At 38.4% G+C, this 23,390-nt stretch overlaps 1 protein-coding gene across 2 annotated transcripts; it reads left to right on the top strand.

Annotated features, from left to right (window-relative positions):
- Nucleotides 1–2,828: 2,828 nt before the first annotated feature.
- Nucleotides 2,829–17,281, top strand: LOC121372058. 2 transcript variants are annotated; one of them, XM_041498311.1, is made up of 7 exons: nt 2,829–2,969; nt 6,821–6,975; nt 8,051–9,006; nt 9,370–10,152; nt 13,943–14,172; nt 15,630–15,695; nt 17,107–17,281. In XM_041498311.1, the coding sequence occupies exons 1-7, from the start codon at nt 2,874–2,876 to the stop codon at nt 17,239–17,241; spliced, it is 2,421 nt and encodes an 806-aa protein (XP_041354245.1). In that variant the 5' UTR covers nt 2,829–2,873; the 3' UTR covers nt 17,242–17,281. The 2 variants fall into 2 exon arrangements, with proteins under 2 accessions (XP_041354245.1, XP_041354246.1); XM_041498312.1 differs by lacking the exons at nt 15,630–15,695; nt 17,107–17,281 and having other exon boundaries at nt 9,370–10,148; nt 13,943–14,114.
- Nucleotides 17,282–23,390: the final 6,109 nt, after the last annotated feature.

Here is a 23,390-nt window from a genome sequence, read left to right as displayed (position 1 = left end):
TTAAACATGATAACGCACATTCACCCTGGCAGAAGTGTCTCCAGACATCAATTCCATAGAACATCTATGGAATGAACATATGAAATCCCCAACCGCTAAACATTCAGCAGTTGCAGCAGTTTCTTGTACAGAAGTGGCACAATATGCCAGTTATGCTGGTGAACAGGCTTACTGAGACTGCGAGATGACGTTGTCAAGGTGGCCAAACCTCCTACTGACCTGCCGGGACATTAACATTTTGTAAATCGTAACAGAGGACTGTGGGGTTTTTATTTTTGTTTTTATTGTCCCAGATCACAAACAACAATGTCATTGATTGGAGTCCTGAACCACTGCTGTACATATAATACATGTATAGCACATATATCCACGCACACACGCACACGCACACACACAAACACACACACACACATACAGTGCGTTAATATCTATGTATGTAACAGTAGACCTCGACATACATACAATATATAGATATTCATACATCAATACATACTAGCCAGTGCCAGGTCTGTCCACTGTTTCAGACTCGGAACGCCTTTTGGTTAAATCTGCAATTTGCGGGCGATTCGGTACCACAGGTTCGAGTCCCAGCAACGGAATGGGACAATTTGTGATGCCAGAAAGGATTTAATTATCCCCTGCGCCAGTGCGTTAATATCTATGCGTGTAACAATCAGCCTCTCTCACTCTCTCTCACACACACACACACACACACACACACATGTATGTGTGTGTGTGTGTGTGTATGTGTGTGTGTGTGTAAAAATATTGAGCCTTGCACAGTTTCTGAAATGATAGCTGACCTTTTTTATGTGTGGTAACATGTATTAATGTTTGTCATGTAGTATTGTTCATTTTGTACATACAGATGTTATGCTTATGAACTTGGTCACTAGGTACCCTACGACATTCAGAAGAAATGGACAAAACGAAGTACAGAACTGTGATTAAGATTTTGCCACTTGAGGACGAGACACGTTTGAGAATTCATGAACGCATGTGTGCAGTCTATGGGGCATCTGCTCTGTCCTATGCCACTGTCAAGCTATGGATAAGAGAATTTAAGCAGGGCAGAGCGAGTTTGGAAGATGACCCCTCCCAGGAAGGCCAACAACTACAACTTCCCAGGAAAACGTTGACAAAGATCAAAAAGATCAAGACTTCGAGGTCTACCAAAAATATTATGACCACTGTCTTCTGGGATAGTCAAGGCACCATTCATGTTGACTATCTACCATGTGGTACTACAATGAATTGTGGATACTATGCTAGTATTTTACACCAGCTGCGCCACTCTATCAAGGGGAAACGAAGAGGCAAAATCCGTCGTGGCTTGTTGCCATGTCAACTATGTAGGAGTGTGGGTATGAACTGTTGCCTCACCAACCCTATTCAACAGACCTGGCTCCCAGTGAATATCACCTGTTTGCCAAATTCAAGAAGCACCTTCGTGGACAGAGATTTGATGATGACGATGATAATGATCAGCTCACAGGTGCTGTGGAGAGATGGCTGGAGGATTAGACTTCTGACGTCTATTGACAGGGCATTGCAGACCTTCCCAAGAGATGAACCAAATACATGTGTACATCAAACGTCACTATGAGGCTCGATATGTTTTTACACTCCCTGACGGAATCACAAATGAAATGTTAAAACACCTCGGTCTTGGAGCAAAGCGAACCCTCTTGCATATTTTCAACCAAAGCTGGCATACAGGGAAGGTCCCAGCAAAGTGGACAGAAGCCCACATCAGACCTATCCTTAAGAAAGGAAAAGACAAGCAAGAGGCCAGAAGTTACAGGCCAATCAGTCTCCTCAGCTGCGTGGATAAACTGATGGAAAGTGTCATCAACAAGCTTCTCTGGCATCTGGAGTCCAACTATATCCTGACTCCTACAAAAACAGGCTACCGACAGCACAACAGTACAAAAGAAATCGAGAATGCCTTCCAAGAGAAAACGAAAGTGCTTGCAGTCTTCTTTGACCTGTCAAAGGCCTTTGACACAGTTTGGAAAGAGGAGCTGTTGCTCAAACGTCTGGAAGCAGGTGTTAACGGGAAAATACTGAGTGATTACCTGTACCAACGCACTGCAAGAGTGGAGGTAGACAAGACAGTCGGCAGCATCGTTAAAATGAGAGGAGTGTCCCAGGAAAGTGTGATATCACCAACCCTGTTCCTTGTCTACATAAATGACATCACATCAGTCATACCAAAGTACGTCTCCAACACCCTACATGCTTGCTGTATGGAACTCCGAGGAGCATACATCAAATGCAACCTATAGAATCCAGCTCACCATTAACAAAGTTAACAACCTAGACAACTGCTTCAAAAGCAAACAGGAATAAGTTAGATAAGGTACAGCACATGGGCCAGGTGCCGGCCTTGGCCAGCTCCTCCGTCCAGGACAGGAAAGGGTTGGGTTGGGTGGGAGAAGGGACCGCCTGCATTGGCAGGTACAATAGAGCACCAGCAGCCCGACCGGGGTCAGTAACAAGCGGGGAATATACATGGCATAGGCTACTTCATTTATACTACTTGCATTCAAGTGTATAGCAGTGTGAATCAGTCTCTGAACAGATGGTTCGAACCGGTACTATAGCCAGATAAAACTGAGACGGAAATGTTCTCAATTGTGGAGTGAAAATAAATGCTTATATAATGTATGTTCGCAATGGTGTATGTTGTTAGTGTCAACAAGAACCCGATCTATTAGCAATCTTCATTTGAATTTTGGCAATTTTACATGGATTTCAATGGCAGATGACATCTATGTAGTGAGACCTAACAAATCCCGTGTTTTGACCTCTAGGGGAGACAACTATTTGCGCGAAAGATAAATTTGAGTTGTTTTGGAACTAAAAGTGTAATGATGGTATCTGTGAGACAAAGCGACGGTGTTCAGTTGTCAGCATTTGCTGTTAACGGCCACTTTATTCATCTTTATAAAAACAGAACAAGAGAGGTAACATGATACGTTTTACATTTGCAACGTGGCTAGTTCATCAAGAGGTAGTGCACTGGGCACGTTATGTCAACACTTTTCTTAAAGGGAGGATCAATTCAAATATGAGCATGATGTGTTGGAAAGATGCATACCCGGACCACCAACACATACTGACACTTTAAGAAATGAAAAACGTGTAATTTTAGAGTTAATAAAAAAAACGTGATTATTCCTGCTAACTGGGGGCAGCCATTTTGTTTTGTTTTTGTGATGTACGGTGGTATAGCTTGAGGCGAAGTGACGTCAGCTCCGTCCAACGCCTCTATGCACAGTGTAAACAAACGCTCTAATTTACTACAAGGCACTTCGCTTTCATCAGCCTGACTTGTAGAACAACATAAATGACTTGATAGTATAATAAACTATTTAACTAAATATATTTCAATTTGCATCAATAGAATAAAATAGAGTTATAGTATTTTACTCTTAAAAAATCCAAAGAAAAAAATGCATATTATTAGGCCTATTGGTAGGGTACGTTCGAGCAAAAACGACCACTCATGATACCCAAATGATACTTTTATTTTCTTTGGGACTGCGCAATTGGTCAGTTTTTTTTATTTTAGATGGGAAAGTCTACTTAATCAAGGGTTTTACAGAATTACTTACAATAATAAAGCCGGATGGCTGATAATGTCCATTATGATTTGAGGGGTGTCCGCGCAGTTATCACAAAATACCCTGTGATCTTGATAAAAGAAGCACGTCTTTTTAGTGTGTCTAGACACAGTGTCTGGGGACCATCTAAATATACGCCTGCCAATTAGGAACCAAAGGTACAGGGCCACAGAAAGAAAAGACCAATTAACCAAGAAAACACTCCGATTATTATTTCAGTACGTGGGTTAATTTATGTACAAAACATAACACGGTTATTTCAACACTTTTACAATGGTGGTTTATTTTGTATTGAAAAATAATATATACTTGGTGCTGGCTTACTGGGATGTATATTATTACAGAACATTGCGATGCATCTGCAAAAATCAGGTATGTTTTGTTTCTTCAGTTCGAAGACTAATTCCTGACATGACACGTTAGGTATTACGTAACCACCAGCTTGCCAGAGGGCGTATTCACTGGGATGGTACAAAATGGCTGTGCCCGTTATATATAATAGCCATCACATTTAAGCATTTTATTAATTAACTATACGATTATACTTGTTGATATTAAGCAATAATGTGCATTATATATCCTTGACTATGCATACCAGGTCAAATGCTTTAATTTTGTTTCTTCATTTCGAAGACTAATTCCTGACATGACACGTTAGGTATTACGTAACAACCAGCTTGCCAGAGGGCGTATTCACTGGGATGGTACAAAATGGCTGTGCCCCTTATATATAATAGCCATCACATTTAAGCATTTTATTAATTAACTATACGATTATACTTGTTGATATTAAGCAATAATGTGCATTATATATCCTTGACTATGCATACCAGGTCAAATGCCTTAATTTTGTTTCTTCAGTTCGAAGACTAATTCCTGACATGACACGTTAGGTATTATGTAACCACCAGCTTGCCAGAGGGCGTATTCACTGGGATGGTACAAAATGGATGCGCCCGTTATATATAATAGCCATCACATTTAAGCATTTTATTAATTAACTATACGATTATACTTGTTGATATTAAGCAATAATGTGCATTATATATCCTTGACTATGCATACCAGGTCAAATGCCTTAATTTTGTTTCTTCAGTTCGAAGACTAATTCCTGACATGACACGTTAGGTATTACGTAACCACCAGCTCGCCAGAGGGCATATTCACTGGGATGGTACAAAATGGCTGCGCCCGTTACATATAATAGCCGTCACATTTAAGCATTTTATTAATTAACTATATGATTATACTTGTTGATATTAAGCAATAATGTGCATTATATATCGTTGACTATGCATACCAGGTCAAATGCCTTAATTGTCCCCTTCTTTCATGAGCAGAAGAACCACATATTCTATGTCCGTTCAGACTAATCAAAAGGCAGCTCCAGTACATCCAGCCTTCCCTTATAATAACATAATAATGTTTATTATTAACTTATTGATATGTAGGGAAAGGCTAGAGGAAGCTATGTAATGCTTTTTCAATCATCGACAACCAAATGGTCGCAAGCTAATGTGTCTAAAATACATATTTTTCTTAAATCTGATACCATAGAACTTTAGTTTGACTATTCTCGAAGCCATTCATTACATCCAATTTACTTGTGGCAATATGGATGTCCACGATTGCCAAAGCATTACACAGTTTCCTCTAGCCTTCCCCTACATATCGATATCAATGGGGGGGATGTTTTATTTAAATATTCACTCAACACATTTTATTTACAGTTATATGGCATCGAACATATATATGGTTATGGGTGAGAGATGTCGCCACTTCATGGGCCACTCTTTTCGATTAGCAGCAAGGGATCTTTTATATGCACCATCCCACAGACAGGGTAGTACATACCACGGCCTTTGATATACCAGTCGTGGTGCACTGTCTAGAATGAGAAATAGCCCAATGGGCAATAAGGGGAGGGCTGGAGGTGACTCGAGTTAATTAAGAGGTTTTTGATGAACTACAACTTTGCATGTTACATCAGGCGCGTGTCTAGTGCAGGGCGCACATTAAGTCAATACTTTTTTAACGTGCATGGTGAGTTGTTTCCTTCTATTTAGCAAAGCTAAAATGGCGGGGAAAGCTTTGAAGGTTGTCGTTGGAAGATTTATTTTGTTAATAATGATGCAAGTACTTCAAATGGGATTTAGCGAGTACGGTAGGTTATACATTTTTGGTTTGTGTGTCCATTTGTTGCAATACTTTGGTTGAAAAACAGTTGAAACATGGTGCCACAAGTTTTGAATACCAGCTATATATAGGGTAATGTAACAATTTTCGGACGTAGAAAGAACCACACTTTCTCTCTATACAGTACCGTACATGTCCGTTCAGACTGGCGCATGTCCAAGAATTTATGCACCCTGGAGGAGTCTAATCTTAGTGTAGGAAGACCAGTTTGAGTGAGCATAAGCATTCAATTCTAAAGCTTATCAATATTTATGAATAGATGGTTGTTATTCAGATAGCTACCTTTTTATGGTTACCAGACGTTTCGCTCCCAAACCAGTTCGCCCCAAGTGTCCTTTAACCCCCAACAAATTGTCAGTTTGTCCCCAACTATTTCTCAGTTTGCCTCTCCCCCAATGTTATGTTAGGTTTTTTGTTTAGGTGTTTTGTTATGCAATGTGTTTGTTTGCACTGAGGATTAAGAAAATGGAACATAGTTAAGTACTGAAATTTTTTGGGTCTGGTAGTGGACATGTATTGCTTTAGCAGAGCTCGACCGTAGCGGTAGCCTATAATGTTTTGGCTACCAAATGTTTGCTCGGGCTACCAAATGTCTAAACCTGCTAGTCCATCGGGCTACTATATATTTGTTTTACACATCCAGTTACTCTGCAATCAACAGGTACAAGTGTGTATTTCACGGTATATTTCTCGTGATTTTAAAAACCCTAAAACATGTTTGAATAAAAAATTAATTATTTTAATATTTTCTCTCATTTTTTTTTTCAAGTATTAAAATTATGGGATTACCCATTTTTACTGGGGACTACCAGATTTTATAACCTGGTAGCCCAATTACGGTCAAGGCCTGTTTAGCACTACTCTCAGAATGCTTGTTTATTTGTATTATTATTTTATGTACATTTAGACTGTTATAAAAAAAAAGGTTAGTATAATTTTTTGGAAGATCACCAATGAATATTCCTTAATTTAAATGTACTTATTTTTCATTGCAGTTAATTATAAAGTGCCTTGGTTCTGTGACAGACTTTACCATGTCTTGTAGCAGAGGAGCATGGGAATTATGGGTGGCTACATCATCAAATCATGTGTACAGAGTTGCAGAAACAAATGTTAGAAATGATACACATTCCAAACTGCAATCAGCAAGGTATAAATTAAATGTGATAACGTACATGTATTTGCACAGTCCACTGTTAATTGTCCCAGATAAGAAAGCCAGCATACTTGATGCCATCATGTTCCCCTCCCTCCCTCTTTTCCAACTATGATTAACCTAACACTGCTAAGCTGATCCGAGATCAAACAAGCCTAGCCCATGATTTTTTTTATTAAACTGACCACATAAGCAAATTAAAATTACTTTCCACAACTGTTTATTTACATCATAAAATAACATTGTGAAGACATCCAGAAACAAGCACAGATAAGCCAGGCACATGAAAATGGCACACCGAGGAAAACTAGTCACAGCTACAATGTATCAACCATTAATAATCCAGAAGCTGCTATTCCTTTGCATAACCACAGGATATGTTTTAAAATGTTAGGTAACAAGAAGTTAATTTAACTGATTGTTCAGTTATGTGAATTACATTTAAGTAACCAGTGAGTTACCTAATCATAATACCTTGTAATTTGTACTAAATGTATGGTTCTGTATAATAATGATATTCAAAATGCATTTTTAACAAACTGATTTTGCCATGAGAGAGTTACAAGTAATTGAGAAATAGTTTATGTTGAGAAGTGATTAACACTACAGTTACAGTGACTGTGCAGAGCAATAACAGCTTCTCGACTTGTTGATTGTTATAGATGTATGGTTTGATTTTTTTTTGATTTTGTATTAAATTAGATGATTTTTAAAACTTTAATAATAATAATTAATAATATGTTTTGATTTATTTATTTTTATTAAATTATATGATTTGTTTACTTTAAATTTAATATTAATAATTAATAATACGTCCACTGACTCCTCTTAATCTAACCGGTCTCTAACATGACTCATCCTAGAGTCCAGTTGACCTGTGAATCAGTGGGACCACTGTGACAACCATGTAGAACAAAATCATATTGCTACTATTGTACAACTATTACATGTAATTAATATTGACATGTGACCATACATTAAATTGCTTTAAATAACTTTATTCAGCAATTTGTTGTGAATAATATTAATAATAAGAATAACTTATAATTGTGCCTGTTATGTATTTCAGAGATAGTGCCCTTGTTTCAAATCAAGAAATATTTGATGACCTGCTTGATAATAATACTGTACACCCATTTTGTGAAACACTTCATGAAGCATCTGAGGCCTACATTGTTTTGGATGAGAGATTCTGCATTCTTCACAAAGATAGCATCATATTATGTATTGCGGCCATGGATGGCCATATGTGGTGTTTAGAACACAAAGATGATGATTTCAGTATCTGTGATCATCAAGTAACCAGTTCCAAACAACTGGAAACCAACATGCATGTATCACCCAACATGAGATATCACCTGAATGTTCAGAGAAAATATCTGGATGATCAAATTACAAAGTGCAGTTTATATTTGGCCATATCCCAGACATATGCAGAATATCACGACGTGTCATCCTGCTCTGTTATCCTCTCAACTCGGACATTCTCGGTGTTGTTTGGCATGGAGGCAGCTCTTGTTAACGCACCAGTCCTCCTGGTCTCAACTCCAGATGGCTGCATCTACTTTAGACAGTTAACAGAACACCAATCTCTACTCTCCGGGGACTGGCAGATACTCTGTGAAACGGGCAACAGTGTTTCCTTCATTGGAAGCATTATTTTGGAAAAAGCTGACAGTGAAAACACAGATGTGTTGTTTCCCCCGATTTGCCAACATGATGAACTTGCCAGCGATGCCATTATTGCCTGCTGTGACATGGGAAAGGTAGTCATAACAGCAGAAGATCCGACAGGTCATGTCAGCTACGAAACGTTGGTTGTACAAGGTTTAACTTCAAGTTGGTCCTGCCATGGTAAACAACTGTTCCATAGTTCCACGGTGTCCGTGTTCACATCTACAATCAACAGGAAAAGTGGTCGCCGTGACGACAAGACTTGGACAAATCTCTTCAACATCAAAACAGAACCTATCCATGACATCAGTGTTTCTCATATGGTGCATATATATGACCCTTTAAAACATGGTATGCATATCAAATATGGCCGATACATTTAAAAACAGATGGGATTAATATATGATTGAAAGTTGTATTACGCATATAATATTAAAATAAGAACAGATTAGGGTTTTTCATGAAAACAAAATGTATTAATATTTATTGATGAGCGTAAGTGTATTTGTTTGTTTGTTTTATTTAACGGCACCACTAGTGCACATTGATTAATTAATCATCGGCTATTGGATGTCAAACATTTGATAATGTCATAAGTGTAATACTTGTCATCTGCCATATCATTATCCAGTATGTTTTCCCTGAATAAAAGATACAAGTTATTTTTTTTTTATTGTTGTATCAGTATAAATAATTTGTATGTTATTATTTTAGATGAAAGTTTGCTGTGTTATACCAGAAATGGTGATACTGTTGTCCTTGAAACTCGTCCTAGAGGTTTATCACAAAGGTCAAGAGGGCTGAACATAAAGGAACTATTGTTGGGTCTTGACTACAATAGCAAGAGACAGGAATGTATACAAAACCAACAAGATCATCTTAACATGGTCCTACAACAGATCAACATGGCTTCGGAGTTAGCTTCCGAGATGAATCACACATCACGGCTGATTAAGTCTCAATGCAGAGTTGAATCTTTAAAGAATGGCTACAGCAGGGAACACCACCTCAGTGTCTCATTAACCAATCAGAGCTCTTTTACACTGTCACCTGACTGGAACCTTCATATTCTGTTCACACTGAATGACAAATTGGAAACTAAAACAGAATCACATGATTTTATATTATCCAGTGGTCTCAAAGGCAAGTCTGATTTCCAGGTGACTATTCCTCTTTCAGAACCGTTCACCTTATCAGCTAGATTTACAGTTACAGTGTTTCTGGTTCTGAACCTCTGTAAAAATAGCCTTACAGTCAGCTCAACCACTCCACCCAGTCTTCCACTGTTTCTCGAATCACATTCCATTGATGCACTCTTCTACATTGAAGATGGCCCTGGATGTTCCAGTGGTTGTGTTTGTCGGGATGACATTCTGAGGCGACTAGCTGACGACCGACGTCCAGCATGCTCCACTCATCCTGGTTGTTTTGAGACGAATACAGTATATTCTGCTGATGTTTTCATCCCTGTCGCTTCTCTACCCACAGATCTTGTAGGTTTGTATTCACATAGATATACATTTATAGTTTTTATGTAATATATTTGATTTACCATGTCATTTTTTTTCTATGACCTCAAATACAGTATTTGTAATATCTGGGCTGCTTTCAGGCAAACAGTGGAAAAACATTCGCTAGACTGGTTTGTTCACATTCACTCTGAAATGAATGACTATATGAAGAGCCAATGATTTGAAGAGTTTCAAACATTAGTGTTTAGAGCTAGGTGGTATACTATATATACCGTTCGGTATCGGTATCATATCAATACCGACTTACCATACTGAGCAAATTTCAAAACACTGAAATTTTGGTATTGAAAAATGTTTCCTGCAGTTTAGTAAAGCATTGACAATATATCTAACAAACGCAAAATGAGTTGTGTATAAATCAGACGAGAGCCTTGTGTATGGAATTTTATTTTATTTACATGAAATTAGCGGGTGAACCTCAACCCAAGCATCCATTTAGAGCCGAGTCTACCGAAAATACCGCTCGATAGCAGTATTGGTATAGGACATTTTTTAAATGTTATTTACCATGAAATATACAAACCAAATTTCAAAAAACACTAAAATAAAGAATAGATCTTATAAACCTTGGTGTATATGTTGATTTTTGTGATACATCTGGGTGGGTTTTCATTGAATCTGCAATCCATGTCCTGGTTCCCTGTGTAATTAGGGGGATGTTGTTAAACATCATAAGTAAGAAGGAATTTATTTTGCTACATGATTTGTTTTATTAAAGCACCACAACATTTATATTAATATCTGCGTTCTTGTTGAGATACTCGTCATAAAACTAAAAATATTTTTAAAACACACTTTAATTAGCTTTGTTATGTCAGGATTTTATTTCGAAATCACGCCTATGAATGTTTATTATACATCAACCTAAACAGCATGATTTCTGACCTAACAAGCTGACCTAAATTATGCTGAATAACAGCCATTTTAGTACGTTCTGGTCTAGTGCTTGTGTCACATTTTAAGGTACCATTTTCAAAGGATTCATTTAACATGGGTAAATTTTTACTGAAACGCTGTTTAGAGGTCATCTGTGATCAAAACTGACTAAAATAATATGGGCTAAAAATCTATAGGTCCTTAATTAATTTTGTTTTCAAAACCATTTGCATTTACCATACTTGTATATATTTTGAAATCTGAAGCAGAAAAAGAAACTAAAGGAAAATCTTTTAATATAGCAAGCCTAGAGCATTGCACATACACATGTAGGTGGGAGACACCCATCCTGTCTTTTACATGTGTTATGAGGCAACAGACAAATATAAACGGTGATGGGTGGGTGGAAGAGCTGTGATTGCATGGGGGGAATGAATGAATGAATGTTTAAAGACACCCCAACAGGAAAAATACGGCTATTAGGTGTCAAACTATGGTAAATGCAAAACATTAAGTAATAAACCACATCAATATAACAATTCAACAGTTAAAGAACTGTCAGAAAAATACAAATATCACAGATTGATAAAATAAAAATTTAGAATAAAAGCCAGTATCTCGAAAGCATGACAAGTAGTTATCTTTCATGAGAACACATTAACCCTCATGTTGCATCCTACTCCCTACAGTGAGGGGCGGGACGTAGTTCAGTGGTAAAATGCTCGCTCAATGCATGGTCATGCATGGTCGGTCTGGGATCGATCCCCGTTGGTGGGCCCATTGGGCTGTTTCTCATTCCAGCCATTGCACCACGACTGGTAAAGGCCATGGTATGTACTACCCTGTCTGTGGGATGGTGCATATAAAAGATCCCTTGCTGCTAAACGAAAAGAGTAGCCCATGAGGTGGCAACAGTGGGTTTTCTCTCTCAATATCTGTGTGGTCCTTAACCATATGTCTGATATAATCATAAATAAAATGCGATGAGTGCATCGTTAAATAAAACATTTCAATCCTTCCCTACACTGAAGTGATCAAATCGTGAGTATAGCTGTTGTGAAGCTTGGGTTTGAATAACCTGATGGGTTCACCAAATTACATGTAGATTGACCCCATCACCCACCACATGCCAGGCAAACCAATGTAGTGTCAGAAATGGAATAACAATGATTTTCCTCTTTTGTTTCTTTCATGTTAAACACATGAGTGAATGATTTGTAGTTATACTTTCTGGCCTTTCCCCGTTTCGAATCTTAATAATTTAGAAGGTGATATTAAGAAAGTTTGCTAAATGAACAAACTGGTGATTTGCCCAGTTTTATAAAAACAAGACTATCAATAATTGTGATAGTATCATTGCTCTCATGCAGTATGCGAGGGATTGTCTGAATAAAGTGGCTAAAATGTCTCATCGCCTCTCTAGTCAGAGCTGTCACACATTAATTAGAAATATATGTATATATTTAAGGCATACCATGGGTGTTGCACTGAGTAAAAGAAATCATGTAAATATTATTTCATATGGTAAAAATAAAATTTTGCTGAAATTGCATCAGATTTGCTCAAATGGTGTGAAAAAGATGTCGAATTTTGACCATAGTCATTTTTTCATGCAGCGGCGTTCTCATATATATTGCTTTCTATATATAGAAATTGCTTTATTCCAGAATTCCTTTTTTTTTCTTGAAAAATTCCAGAAAGTTGTTAACCTTGGGTGCATATGATACACCACACTCCATATTGGTTTCACTATGCTCTCTTATCCAAGTTAAATACAAACACAATGTTTTGAATGTGGGTCACTTGTAGCAGGCTCTCAACAGCAACCAGTGATGATAAAAGAATCACTCTCCATGGCACAAATACTACTGAATCGCAAACTAATAATGACACTGGTGAGTGTTGTTTGTCCCCAACCAGTCCTATAGGTTTCGTCTCTGTCATTCTATTTGTTGGTCTATTTTGACTTTTTGTTTTGCATTGTAGCTTTATCGTGTACTGTTACAGACCAAAATTGACTTTCATGGTGATTTATCCATTTTTACATGCCCATCTATGGGTCGTATTATGGTATGGCCTTATCTGTCCATCTGTACATACGTCCGTCTGTAAAGTTTTTCTTGTCAGGACCATATCTTGCATACAGATCCTTACAGGACCATCAAACCTCACACGTAGGAACTACTTGGGATGGTGGTGTGTTGCATACTCTTACTAGGTCACTGTGACCTACCTTTCATGGTATACTGCACATAACAGTAAATCCTTGTCCGGATCCTATTTTGCATACAGATGCATACAGGACCATCAAACCTCACATGTAGGAACAACTTGGGATGGTGGTGTGTCACATACTATTACTAGGTCACTGTGACTTACTTTTCATGGTCTACTGCACATAACGGTAAATCCTTGTTTGGACCATATCTTGCATACAGGACCATCAAACCTCACATGTAGGAACAACTTGGGATGGCAGTGTGTCACGTTCTATTACTAGGTCACTGTGACCTATGTTTCACGGTCTACTGCACATAATAGTAAATCCTTGTCTCGATCATATCTTGTATACAAATGCATACAGGACCATCAAACCTCTCATGTAGGAACAACTTGGTATGGTGGTTGGTTCAAAACCAACTGTTCATCCATCCCATTGCAAAAATTTCACATGATTAGAAATGAATCATAACCTTAACATATTCATTAATATAGATATGGTTTTCCATCAGACTTCTGATAGACGTATCATGTACCTCACCGGTACTCTTGTTTAAAAGTTATGGCCCTTGAACTTAAAGGAGATATGAAAATGTCTTGGGGCCCTGTAGGGCATATGTATTGCTTATTCACACTGTTCTTTTTTCTGTATATTACAGATGATGTTTCACCCAAGTTGATCTTAAGATTCCTTCTTCAAGACTCTCAGATCAACCTGGAGAGTGTGCAAGACGGCCATGGTCAGTTTGCTGATTCTAGTGGAAAATGTTTGGCACTTTCTGTGGAGAAGAAACCTGCAGAAGACTGTAACCACCTGGCAGTGTTCATCAGATCCAACTCTCTGTCACTTGTGGCAAAGTGTAAGATGGCCGTAGTTCACAGACTTCAAGTGAGTTGATAGTCTGGATGGAATAAGCCAGCAACCAGCCCAGTTCATTGTATCAAAAAATAATTTTAAAGATTCTTCTTTGGTGGTATATGTATGTTTTTGAAAACAAAGTTACTAGTAGAACCCTTGGTGCATAATTCTACATCACTAATCACTGTGACATACAAAAAAGCAAAGCATTTTGCAGAGCACAGTATTTTATGTGAATCGTCATGTGGGTTATGCAAGTTTAGATTTACATGAACTACCAGTCGGTTACGTGTTGAACACATTCTGAAATTACAGTTGCAAACTTTTGAAGATACCTACCCTGTAATTTCAAAGCAATTTTGAGCTAATTGTTTAGGTTACACAAATATTATTGACATAACTGAACAATAGGTTACCTAGGTGAACTGACTTCAGGTTACCTATGATTTTAAAATATTTCCCTGTTTTGTTTTTTGGTACATTTTAGGGCTGTGTTCAACCAGACCGAGTGGAAAAACGTTCGCAAGACTGGTTTAAGCACCTCACGTTAAATCAAATGGCCACGTCGGGAACCAGTCAATTAGTTTGCCATTATGACTTGTATTTTCATTTTTGTTTCAAATCAACTTTTTTTCTTGCTTATATCGAATTACAGTTCAAGCACTCTGTCCTGGGCACACACCTCAGTTATCCGGGGCATCTGTCCAGGACAGTGAGTTAGTGGTTAATGAGAGAAGAGAGGGTGTAGTGGTCTTACACTTACTCGTTGAGTCGTTAAAAATTGCTCTGGGTGGGAGCTGGTACCGGGCTGCGAACCCTGTACCTACCAGCCTTATGTCCAATGTCTTAACCACGACACCACCAAGGCTGGTTGTATGCTTAAACAAATTCAATTAATTTTTAAAACAAATCCAACTAATTATTAAAACAAATCCAACTAATTATCAAAATGTTTGTTTATATAGTACAGTTTCTATTTTCAGTATGTTTCAAAATGTTTCGACTGATTGCAGTTTCCGACTTTTTCTGACAAAATTCATTTTTATGTGCCCATCTTTGACAGGTCGTATTATGGTATGGCATTTGTCCATACATCCATCCATACGTCCTTTCATATAGGATCATCAAACCTTGCTTGCTAGTACAACTTGGGATAACAGTGTGTTGTGTACTATAACTAGATCACTGTGACCTTCTTTTCACATATCACTGCACTTTAAAGGAAATTCTTGTCGGGCTATATCTTCCTTATTAATTTGTAACACACTCATTAATTTGTGTTCTTCCCCGTCAAACTCCTTTACAGGCATATGATGTACCTCACCAGTAATCCTGTTTCACATGGCAACCAAAATACAAATCCTGGATTTACCGGATCCCTCTATAAACTGGATAAAAAACCCACGGTGATCTGGTTTAGGAAGGTTTCACTGTTTATATGTCAAGTTATTACAGAGTTAACCTTGGAAGTAATTTGTGTGTTTCAGATGAGTACTTCAGATGTGAGGCTATGTCCAAGGAAACAGGTTCACAGCTTCTTACAACAAATGGAGGTATTGATCGTAACCATCTTTATGGGTGGGTGGGATTTAAGTCAGTCATTTGAGTGCTCACAGTAGCAAGGGATCTTCTTTTATGCACCATCCCACAGACAGGGTACCACATACCACAGTCTTTGATATATCAGTCATGGTCCACTGGCTGGAATGAGAAATAGCCCAATGGCCAACTGACGGGGAAATGATGCCAAACTGACCACTTTATCACTGGGCTATGTCCTGACATCACCCCCCCCCACACACACACACACACACACACACACACCCCCCCCCCCTTATTTTTAACAACATCCACCACTACAGGTCCAGATAAAATATTATGTTTATATGTACTCTGTTCACCTACATATTGGTTTTAATCGGGGGGGAAAAGTATAATAGAAAAAAAAGAGAAAAAGATAATGCATCTTTAAACATTTTTAAGGGTTGCCCTTTTTTTTCTGGATAGGGTTGGGTTCCAGAAAACACTTTTTTTTAAGGTCTAAATAATAAATAAAATTATCATCCATTAAAGGCTTTTGTAGCAGATATAGCTGGCACTATAATCTTGATTGGTCAAATTTTGATCACAAGACAATGTTTTGTTATGTCACTGTGTTCGTTTCAGTGCTAAACCTACCATTGGTGATGTCACACCACTGCTGTTCTGCTAGTTAACGAGTCTACCGCTGACATTCAATCAACATTACTGACATTGTTTACAACTGTCGCAAATGAAAAGAATGATAATGGATGATAAAAAGAAATCCCCCCCCCCCCCCCCCCCCCCCCCCCCCCCCCCAACCCCCCCCCCACCCCCCCCCCCCCCCCCCCCCCCCCCCCCCCCCCCCCCCCCCCCCCCCCCCCCCCCCTATATAACATAGAGTCCTCTAGAAATATCTTGCAAACTTACGTAAATTGAAAAACACCACTTCTTCCTCTTGCCCTGGAGCCTTATGTAACTGTTGACAGCCCCTTACAGCCAACAGCTGAACACTGTTGAAAGGTCAAGGTAAATCCCCCACCCATCCCTGGTACAGTGCTATACCATGTACGTCTATGGATATAGGTTTTGGAGTTATGATATGGCTCCTCAATCAAGAGGGTTAAATTTGTTCAATATCATGTGACAACGTCAGTGCCTACACAAATAGCATACAGCCACACAGCTGGCCATTGCATTTGTAGTTTACCTAGATAGTGTAGATGAGTAAGCATTCCGAAACTATAGCGATGTGGTTGACCTTATATGTACCAATCTATTCTAAAAGCTTAAATAATAAAAAATATTCCAGGGACTGCAGCATTAAATAACACTAACTAGTGATGTGAAGTATTTGACATTTTTAATATGTAGGGACTAAATTCCATAGTACAAGTATATAGCCATTAGAGCTCTTAATGTCTTTGTGTTGTTTTGTTGTAGAAAGTTGGACAATTTGTGAAAACCATCCAAGAGACTTGCAGTGACAACCCTGATCTCAAAATGGAGACCATCCAGTCATTATACTCACTGTATGAGAACTTGAGGCAGGTGAAACTACACACTGTGGACACATGACTTGTTACTTAATCGTTTATAATAAAATTCTTTTGTAATATTGGCTGTTGGTTTTTTCAACTAACAGGACTACAATTATCTATGGTTGTTGACATAATTTGATACAAGGTACATGGATTGAAGCTTGGGGATCTTTTGCACTTTTGTTTTGTACTTAATTTAGAAATGGGCAAGACATAGCTCAGTGGTAAAGCACTTGCCTGATGCACTGACGGTCTGGGATCGATCTCCGTCAATGAGCGCATTGGACTATTTTTCATTCCAGTCTGTGCACAACTGGTGGCCATGGTATGTGTTACCTTGTCTGTTGGATAGTGGATATAAAATATCCCTTGCTTCTAATCGAAAAATGTAGTGGGTTTCCTCTCTAAAACTATGTCAACATTACCAAATGTTTGACATTCCAAATAGCCGATGATTAATAAATCAATGCTCTAGTGGTGTCGTTAAAACGCCCAAAACTTTAATAAAAAATAAAATACAACCCAAACTGTTGGTAATATTACTGTTATCTAACTGGTAATTGCTCACCTGTCCACCCCACTCGCCTGTCAACAAACTAAGATGGCTTTCTGCTGATACTTCCATCAGTCAAGGTTTTTTATTAACAAAAACAAAACCGCTGTTGTAAGATACAAGAATATTCATGAGGATCCTTAAATGGATCGTTAAGCAGATTGCTACACCAGTAAGAGGTGCAAAATACTTAAAAAGAAATTGTTAATGATTAAACTTGACGATTTTGTATTGTTAATTTGTTTTTATAGCTGTATGGTGGCAGGTTTTCTCAATTTTCCAACCAATTGTTAAAATATGCTAGACACCTAAACTGGCCTCGGTGGCGCAGTGGTTAAGCCATCAGACTACAGGCTGGTAGGTACAGGGTTCGCAGCCCGGTACAGGCTTCAACCCATAGTGAGTTCTTACGGCCACTACACTCTCTTCTCTCTCACTAACCACTAAACTAATCCACTGTCCTGGACAGATGGCTGCGATGTGTGCCCAGGACAGCGTGCTTGAACCTTAATTGGATATAAGCATGAAAATAAGTTAAATAGACACCTAATAGTGTTAGTATAGGGAGTGGGACATAGACCATTGGATCAACTGGTGTAATGGGCCGTGGTATGTACTATTCTGTTTGTGAGATGGTAAAAAAATAGACTACCTTAAAAAGAGTAGCCCATGAAGTGATGACTGCATTTTTCGATCTTCATTTTCCATGTGATCCTTAACCATATGTCCGACACCATAAAGTGTGTTTTGTTTCAACTAGAGTACAGTGATTAATTAATCATCGGCTATTGGATGTTAAACATTTGGTAATTCGGACACGTCATCAGCGGAAATCCGCTACATTTTTCCTAATGCAGCAAGGGATCTTTTATATGCACTTTCCCGCAGATAGGAAAGCACACACCATGGCCTTTGACCAGTTGTAGTGCACTGGTTATATCGAGAAAAAACAGTCAGTTGAATGGATCCACTGAGGTGGTTCGATCCTGTGATGCAAGCACATCAAGAGAGCAGTCGACCAACTGAGCTAAATTCCGTCCCCGTACGACATCGTATAACAGCAAATAAAAATGTGTTGCGAATAGATTTTGTCCACTGAGTAGATAATCACTTTTAATAGAGCGAAATATTCTGCTCCCTTCCAGAAACCTGGTTCCATAAGGAATGTGGCTATGCAGAGTAATGATACTAGATTTAGTAATGTTCTGAACGTGACGGAGCAATTGACAACAATTAAAATCTACGAATGTTGTTGTCTGAATGTTTAATATTAGAGTTCACAGTATTTGCCTACCTTATTTTAAACATGCTAATTTAGTTTAATATGAAGTAAAAACGCATTTGAGTGTGAGGTAAATGAAAATGTGTCAAAAGTAATTTATTTGTAAACAAACTTGCCAAAGTGAATTTGTGGCAGGCTACTTATAACAACACAATATATGTTTTATTGCCAAAGAGACGGGATTTAAGGGACATGATCTTACAGCAAAATTTTGACAATAAATTGATAATATATACGAGATGAAACTTAAAATAACAGTTATGGCTATCGCACTGTCGGACAGTATTGTTATGATAACATTTTCTTACATCAAGAGCTAAATAGCAGTATTTGGCCAGAGCTATTGATATTTCATTTTCACTAGTCATTAATAAATAAAAATTATTATCAGAGGTTGAATTAAAACCTTAAGAGGTTGAATTTACAATGCTTAATAATGTGATCTCACGGAACTGTACATTGGACTGGTTATTATGAAGTGCAGGTCATCCTCAATCTTAGGTCAGGTCATAGGGATTTACGTGCACATTCAGAGCAAGCTGTTGTAGCGCACGCCTGTCCAGGACAGGACCGTAATCTTTGGGTTATTTGTGTTTTTATAGAATAAGCAATATCTTTCATTTCTGGGAGTCGTAGGACTCGTGTCTACTAATTTCAATGTAGAATGAGTGCTCATTTGCAAATTAGATACTAGTAGTGTGTTCCTGGATGGTCTTTGGTATATCAAGGCGGTTTTCATTGGAGAAATATTCCTTAAATTGTTTTAGGAACTGAGCTTACCGTTTGTTTTAGAGAAGTTATTAATCTTACTCTGCAAAAAATCCCCATACCGACTTCAATTTATCATTAATAAGTTTAATGTCTAGCTCTTGTGTGTTTCCGTTGTTAATCTTGGGTATACTTAGTAAAGAGAGTATATTATTTAAGGGTTAAACCAAGACTTTTTGTCTGTATTAGCAAGGTTTAGAGCAGATTGCGCAACTTCTTGAAAAAGTTCATTGGAGCTCAAAGCTTATGATTCTAGAATGTGAATTAAGCTAGTGTTCGACAAATGTTTTAGAAAGTCAATAGTAGCATTCATAGAAGTTTTGGCTTGTGCCCTATGTAATATAGTAATGCACCTGATAATTTCCAGTAGCCCAGATCAAACATTCACTAGCCGGGACTGAGGGCTAGTGTGTTTGTTGAACTCTGATTAAGCTATAATAAGGTCAAATACTAATGGATAAACACCCAAATCGCCCTTTACAGCTGCATATGTAGCACCCTTCTTTAACCCTTTCTTTAAGTATTTTTTGGCAGTATTTCAATTGGGGTTTTTTCAATTGGATTATTAAGTACTTTCAAGAATGTAACCTGAAGAGAAAATTTGTTTTAGTATTTGAACGGGACAACATATTTCGGCATCAGCAAGACAAATAGGTTTAATCAGCTGGTTAAATAGCTTAATGGCAATGCTTCGGTTCCCATGATGGGCATTACACCTGGTAAAAATCATTAAAAATATAACATTTGAACAGTGAACCTCACCGTCGTAATTGTGAGCAATTATGAACATGCTTCAAAGTTTTGATGAGGTAGATGCGCAGCTTTACGAGAAAAATATTTTGTGAGATTAAGATTTATGGAAGTTTGTACTTTATTATAAAAAAAGAATTAATATAGTTTTAATATTTGTGACTAGTTTTAACAAGCGTTTCACTGAAAGGGATTGTCCTGACATTGTAGCCATTGAAATGTTTCCTGTCAACAGTCTTTAATTATTTATTTATTAATTAATTTTTTTTTTTTTTTTTTTTTTTGTTAATTGCAAATAAAAATTAACTTGTTTTTTGTTTGTTTGTCAAGGAACAGTTTTGAATGTTGGTTTTTTTTTTTTTTTTTTTTTTTTTTTTACTAACAAAAAGTAGATAACCAAGGCAAACGTTTTTTTTAAAAGACGGGCTTGAAGGTAACTTATTTTGTATCAAGGATTTTTGCCAGAATTAAACGAAAATTCTCTAATCGGGATAAAAACATTTATGCATATTAATATTACTACGAAACGGTAAACGAATAACTACGCACTTATACATGGATTTACTAATATTGTGGGTAGAATTATGGAAATATATGGTGAAACGTTTTCGGGTTTTTAACGACACCACTAGTGCACATTGATTTATTTATCATCGGCTATTGGATGTCAAACATTTGGTAATTTTGACATATAGTCTCAAAAAGGAAACCATCTACATTCTTTTCATTAGCAAGGGATCTTTTATATGCACTATCCCACAGACAGGAAAGCACATACCACTGCCTTTGACATACCAGTCGTGGTGCATTGGCTGGTGGCTGGAATGAGAAATAGCCCAGTGGGCCCCACCAACAGGGATCGATCCCAAACCGATCGCGCATCAAGAGAGCACTTTACCACTGGGCTACGTTCCACCCCACATGGTGTAAAGATTCCGAGCCAGCTAATTTTGCCCGAATGTCTGTCGTTTTGCCCGAATTTGAGGATTTGTTCCGGCACGGGAGTTGCGCGCACGCACACACACACACACACACACACACACACACACACCATCCCGCCTCGATGTGTACTCGAAACAACCCGGGGAATAAACTTCATAATTTGAGTATTCACTGACTAAACTACATTTTATTTCAGTTTATTCTTGTGCTTGTGTCCATTAAGGTTCTGTATTTGAAAAAAAGTACAAAATAAAAGTACCTAACCGTGTGAAAGGACATCTGCCTAATAACAATGGTAGGTCACAGCGACATCCACACTAGAGATCTATATATATATATATATATACTCTGTCAAAAAAGAAACGCATAGGTGATAGGGAAAGAAGAAAAGTGTTTGATTTGACAAAATATCGGTTTTTAGTACAATGTTGCTGAATGACCATGTTTGTTAATGTTCCTGGAATGGGACAGCATGCCCAAATGCACCCTAAAACAAATTTAACGCATTTTGTGGCACGTTGTGCGACAATTGCAGGAAATAGGCGTGAAATGGTCAGATTTTGGCGAATGCACGTGAAACTCGGGGAAAAGATTGGGGTAGTGATGGGTAGTTAAAGCTGCAATGATGCCTCATTTCCATCTCGACGTAGATGAGTTACAAGATGCCAAGACTAAACCAGCTTCTCGAAGTCAGTTCCGAATGGTTTGTGCAGACAGCACAAACCATTCGGAACCGACTTCGAGAAGCTGGTTTACGGGCTAGGAGACCGTATGTTGGCCCCGTCGACATTTACGTGTACGCTGGTGCACGAATGTACGGGGGGGGGGGGGGGGGGGGGGGAGAGAGAACTTGGGAAACTGGCGGCGGGTATGGTTCAGCGACGAGCCACGTTTCCTTCTACAGCGACGTGATGGACGACAATGTGTTTACAGACGCCGCAATGAACGTTTTGCCAACAGCTGTGTCGCCCAAGTTGACAGATTCGGTGGAGGAAGTGTCATGATGTTGGGAGCCATCGCATACACCGGCAGAAGTGAACTTGTGTTCGTACAAGGCAACCTAACAGCTGTACGCTACCGGGATGAAAATCTTCTCCGTCACATGCTTCCCATTTTGAATCGACAGAGAGATCTCTTTGAGCAGGACAATGCCAGGCCGCATACGGCACGTGTAACAATGGATTTCCTACAGAATGAGAACATTAATGTGCTGCCATGGCCATCAAGATCGCCAGATCTCAACGCCATTGAACATCTATGGGACGAACTGGACAGACGTGTACGCCAGCGTGACCTAGAGCCTCAGACACTTCCGCAACTGTCACATGCACTGCTGGAAGAATGGGCTTGGATTCCACGTGCCCGGATTCAGAGACTCATTCAGTCTATGCCAAGGAGATGTCGCGCAGTGATTGCTGCTAGTGGTGGCCACACAAGGTACTGATTTCAGCGCCCTCGTGCGACGCTGTTTGGTGACTAAAAAACGCCTCCAATGTCGTCAGTCTATAGCAAGAACATTGTCACATACTCATGTCAAATGTGACTGTGATACGATCATAAATAACGAAGTTATGCCACTTTGTATTAAAGAGATAATTCCATGAATATTTCGCCTATGCGGGGTTTTTTTTTTGACAGTATATATAATATGTTACAGTCGTGGTCATGTTATCGAAAGATTCACCGTGTTAAAACCTTTTGTAGATGTCCAGTCCGTAGAAGGCATGCTGCTCACTGTAGCTAGAAACTCACCGTGGATGGTTACCTTTATGGTGATTTCTACTGGACTTTTTGGTGAGGAATATTGAGCTTTTAATATGACTGATAGTAATAAACACACTGCAGCGCTTTACGAGTTATATTGAGGTCTGTTAGCAATTTATTTCGAAAC

The sequence above is a fragment of the Gigantopelta aegis genome, chromosome 4 (assembly GCF_016097555.1).
Source record: "Gigantopelta aegis isolate Gae_Host chromosome 4, Gae_host_genome, whole genome shotgun sequence".
NCBI lineage: Eukaryota > Metazoa > Mollusca > Gastropoda > Neomphalida > Peltospiridae > Gigantopelta > Gigantopelta aegis.
The sequence above is the reverse complement of the archived record's forward strand: the minus strand, read 5'-3'. Positions and strand labels throughout refer to the sequence as shown.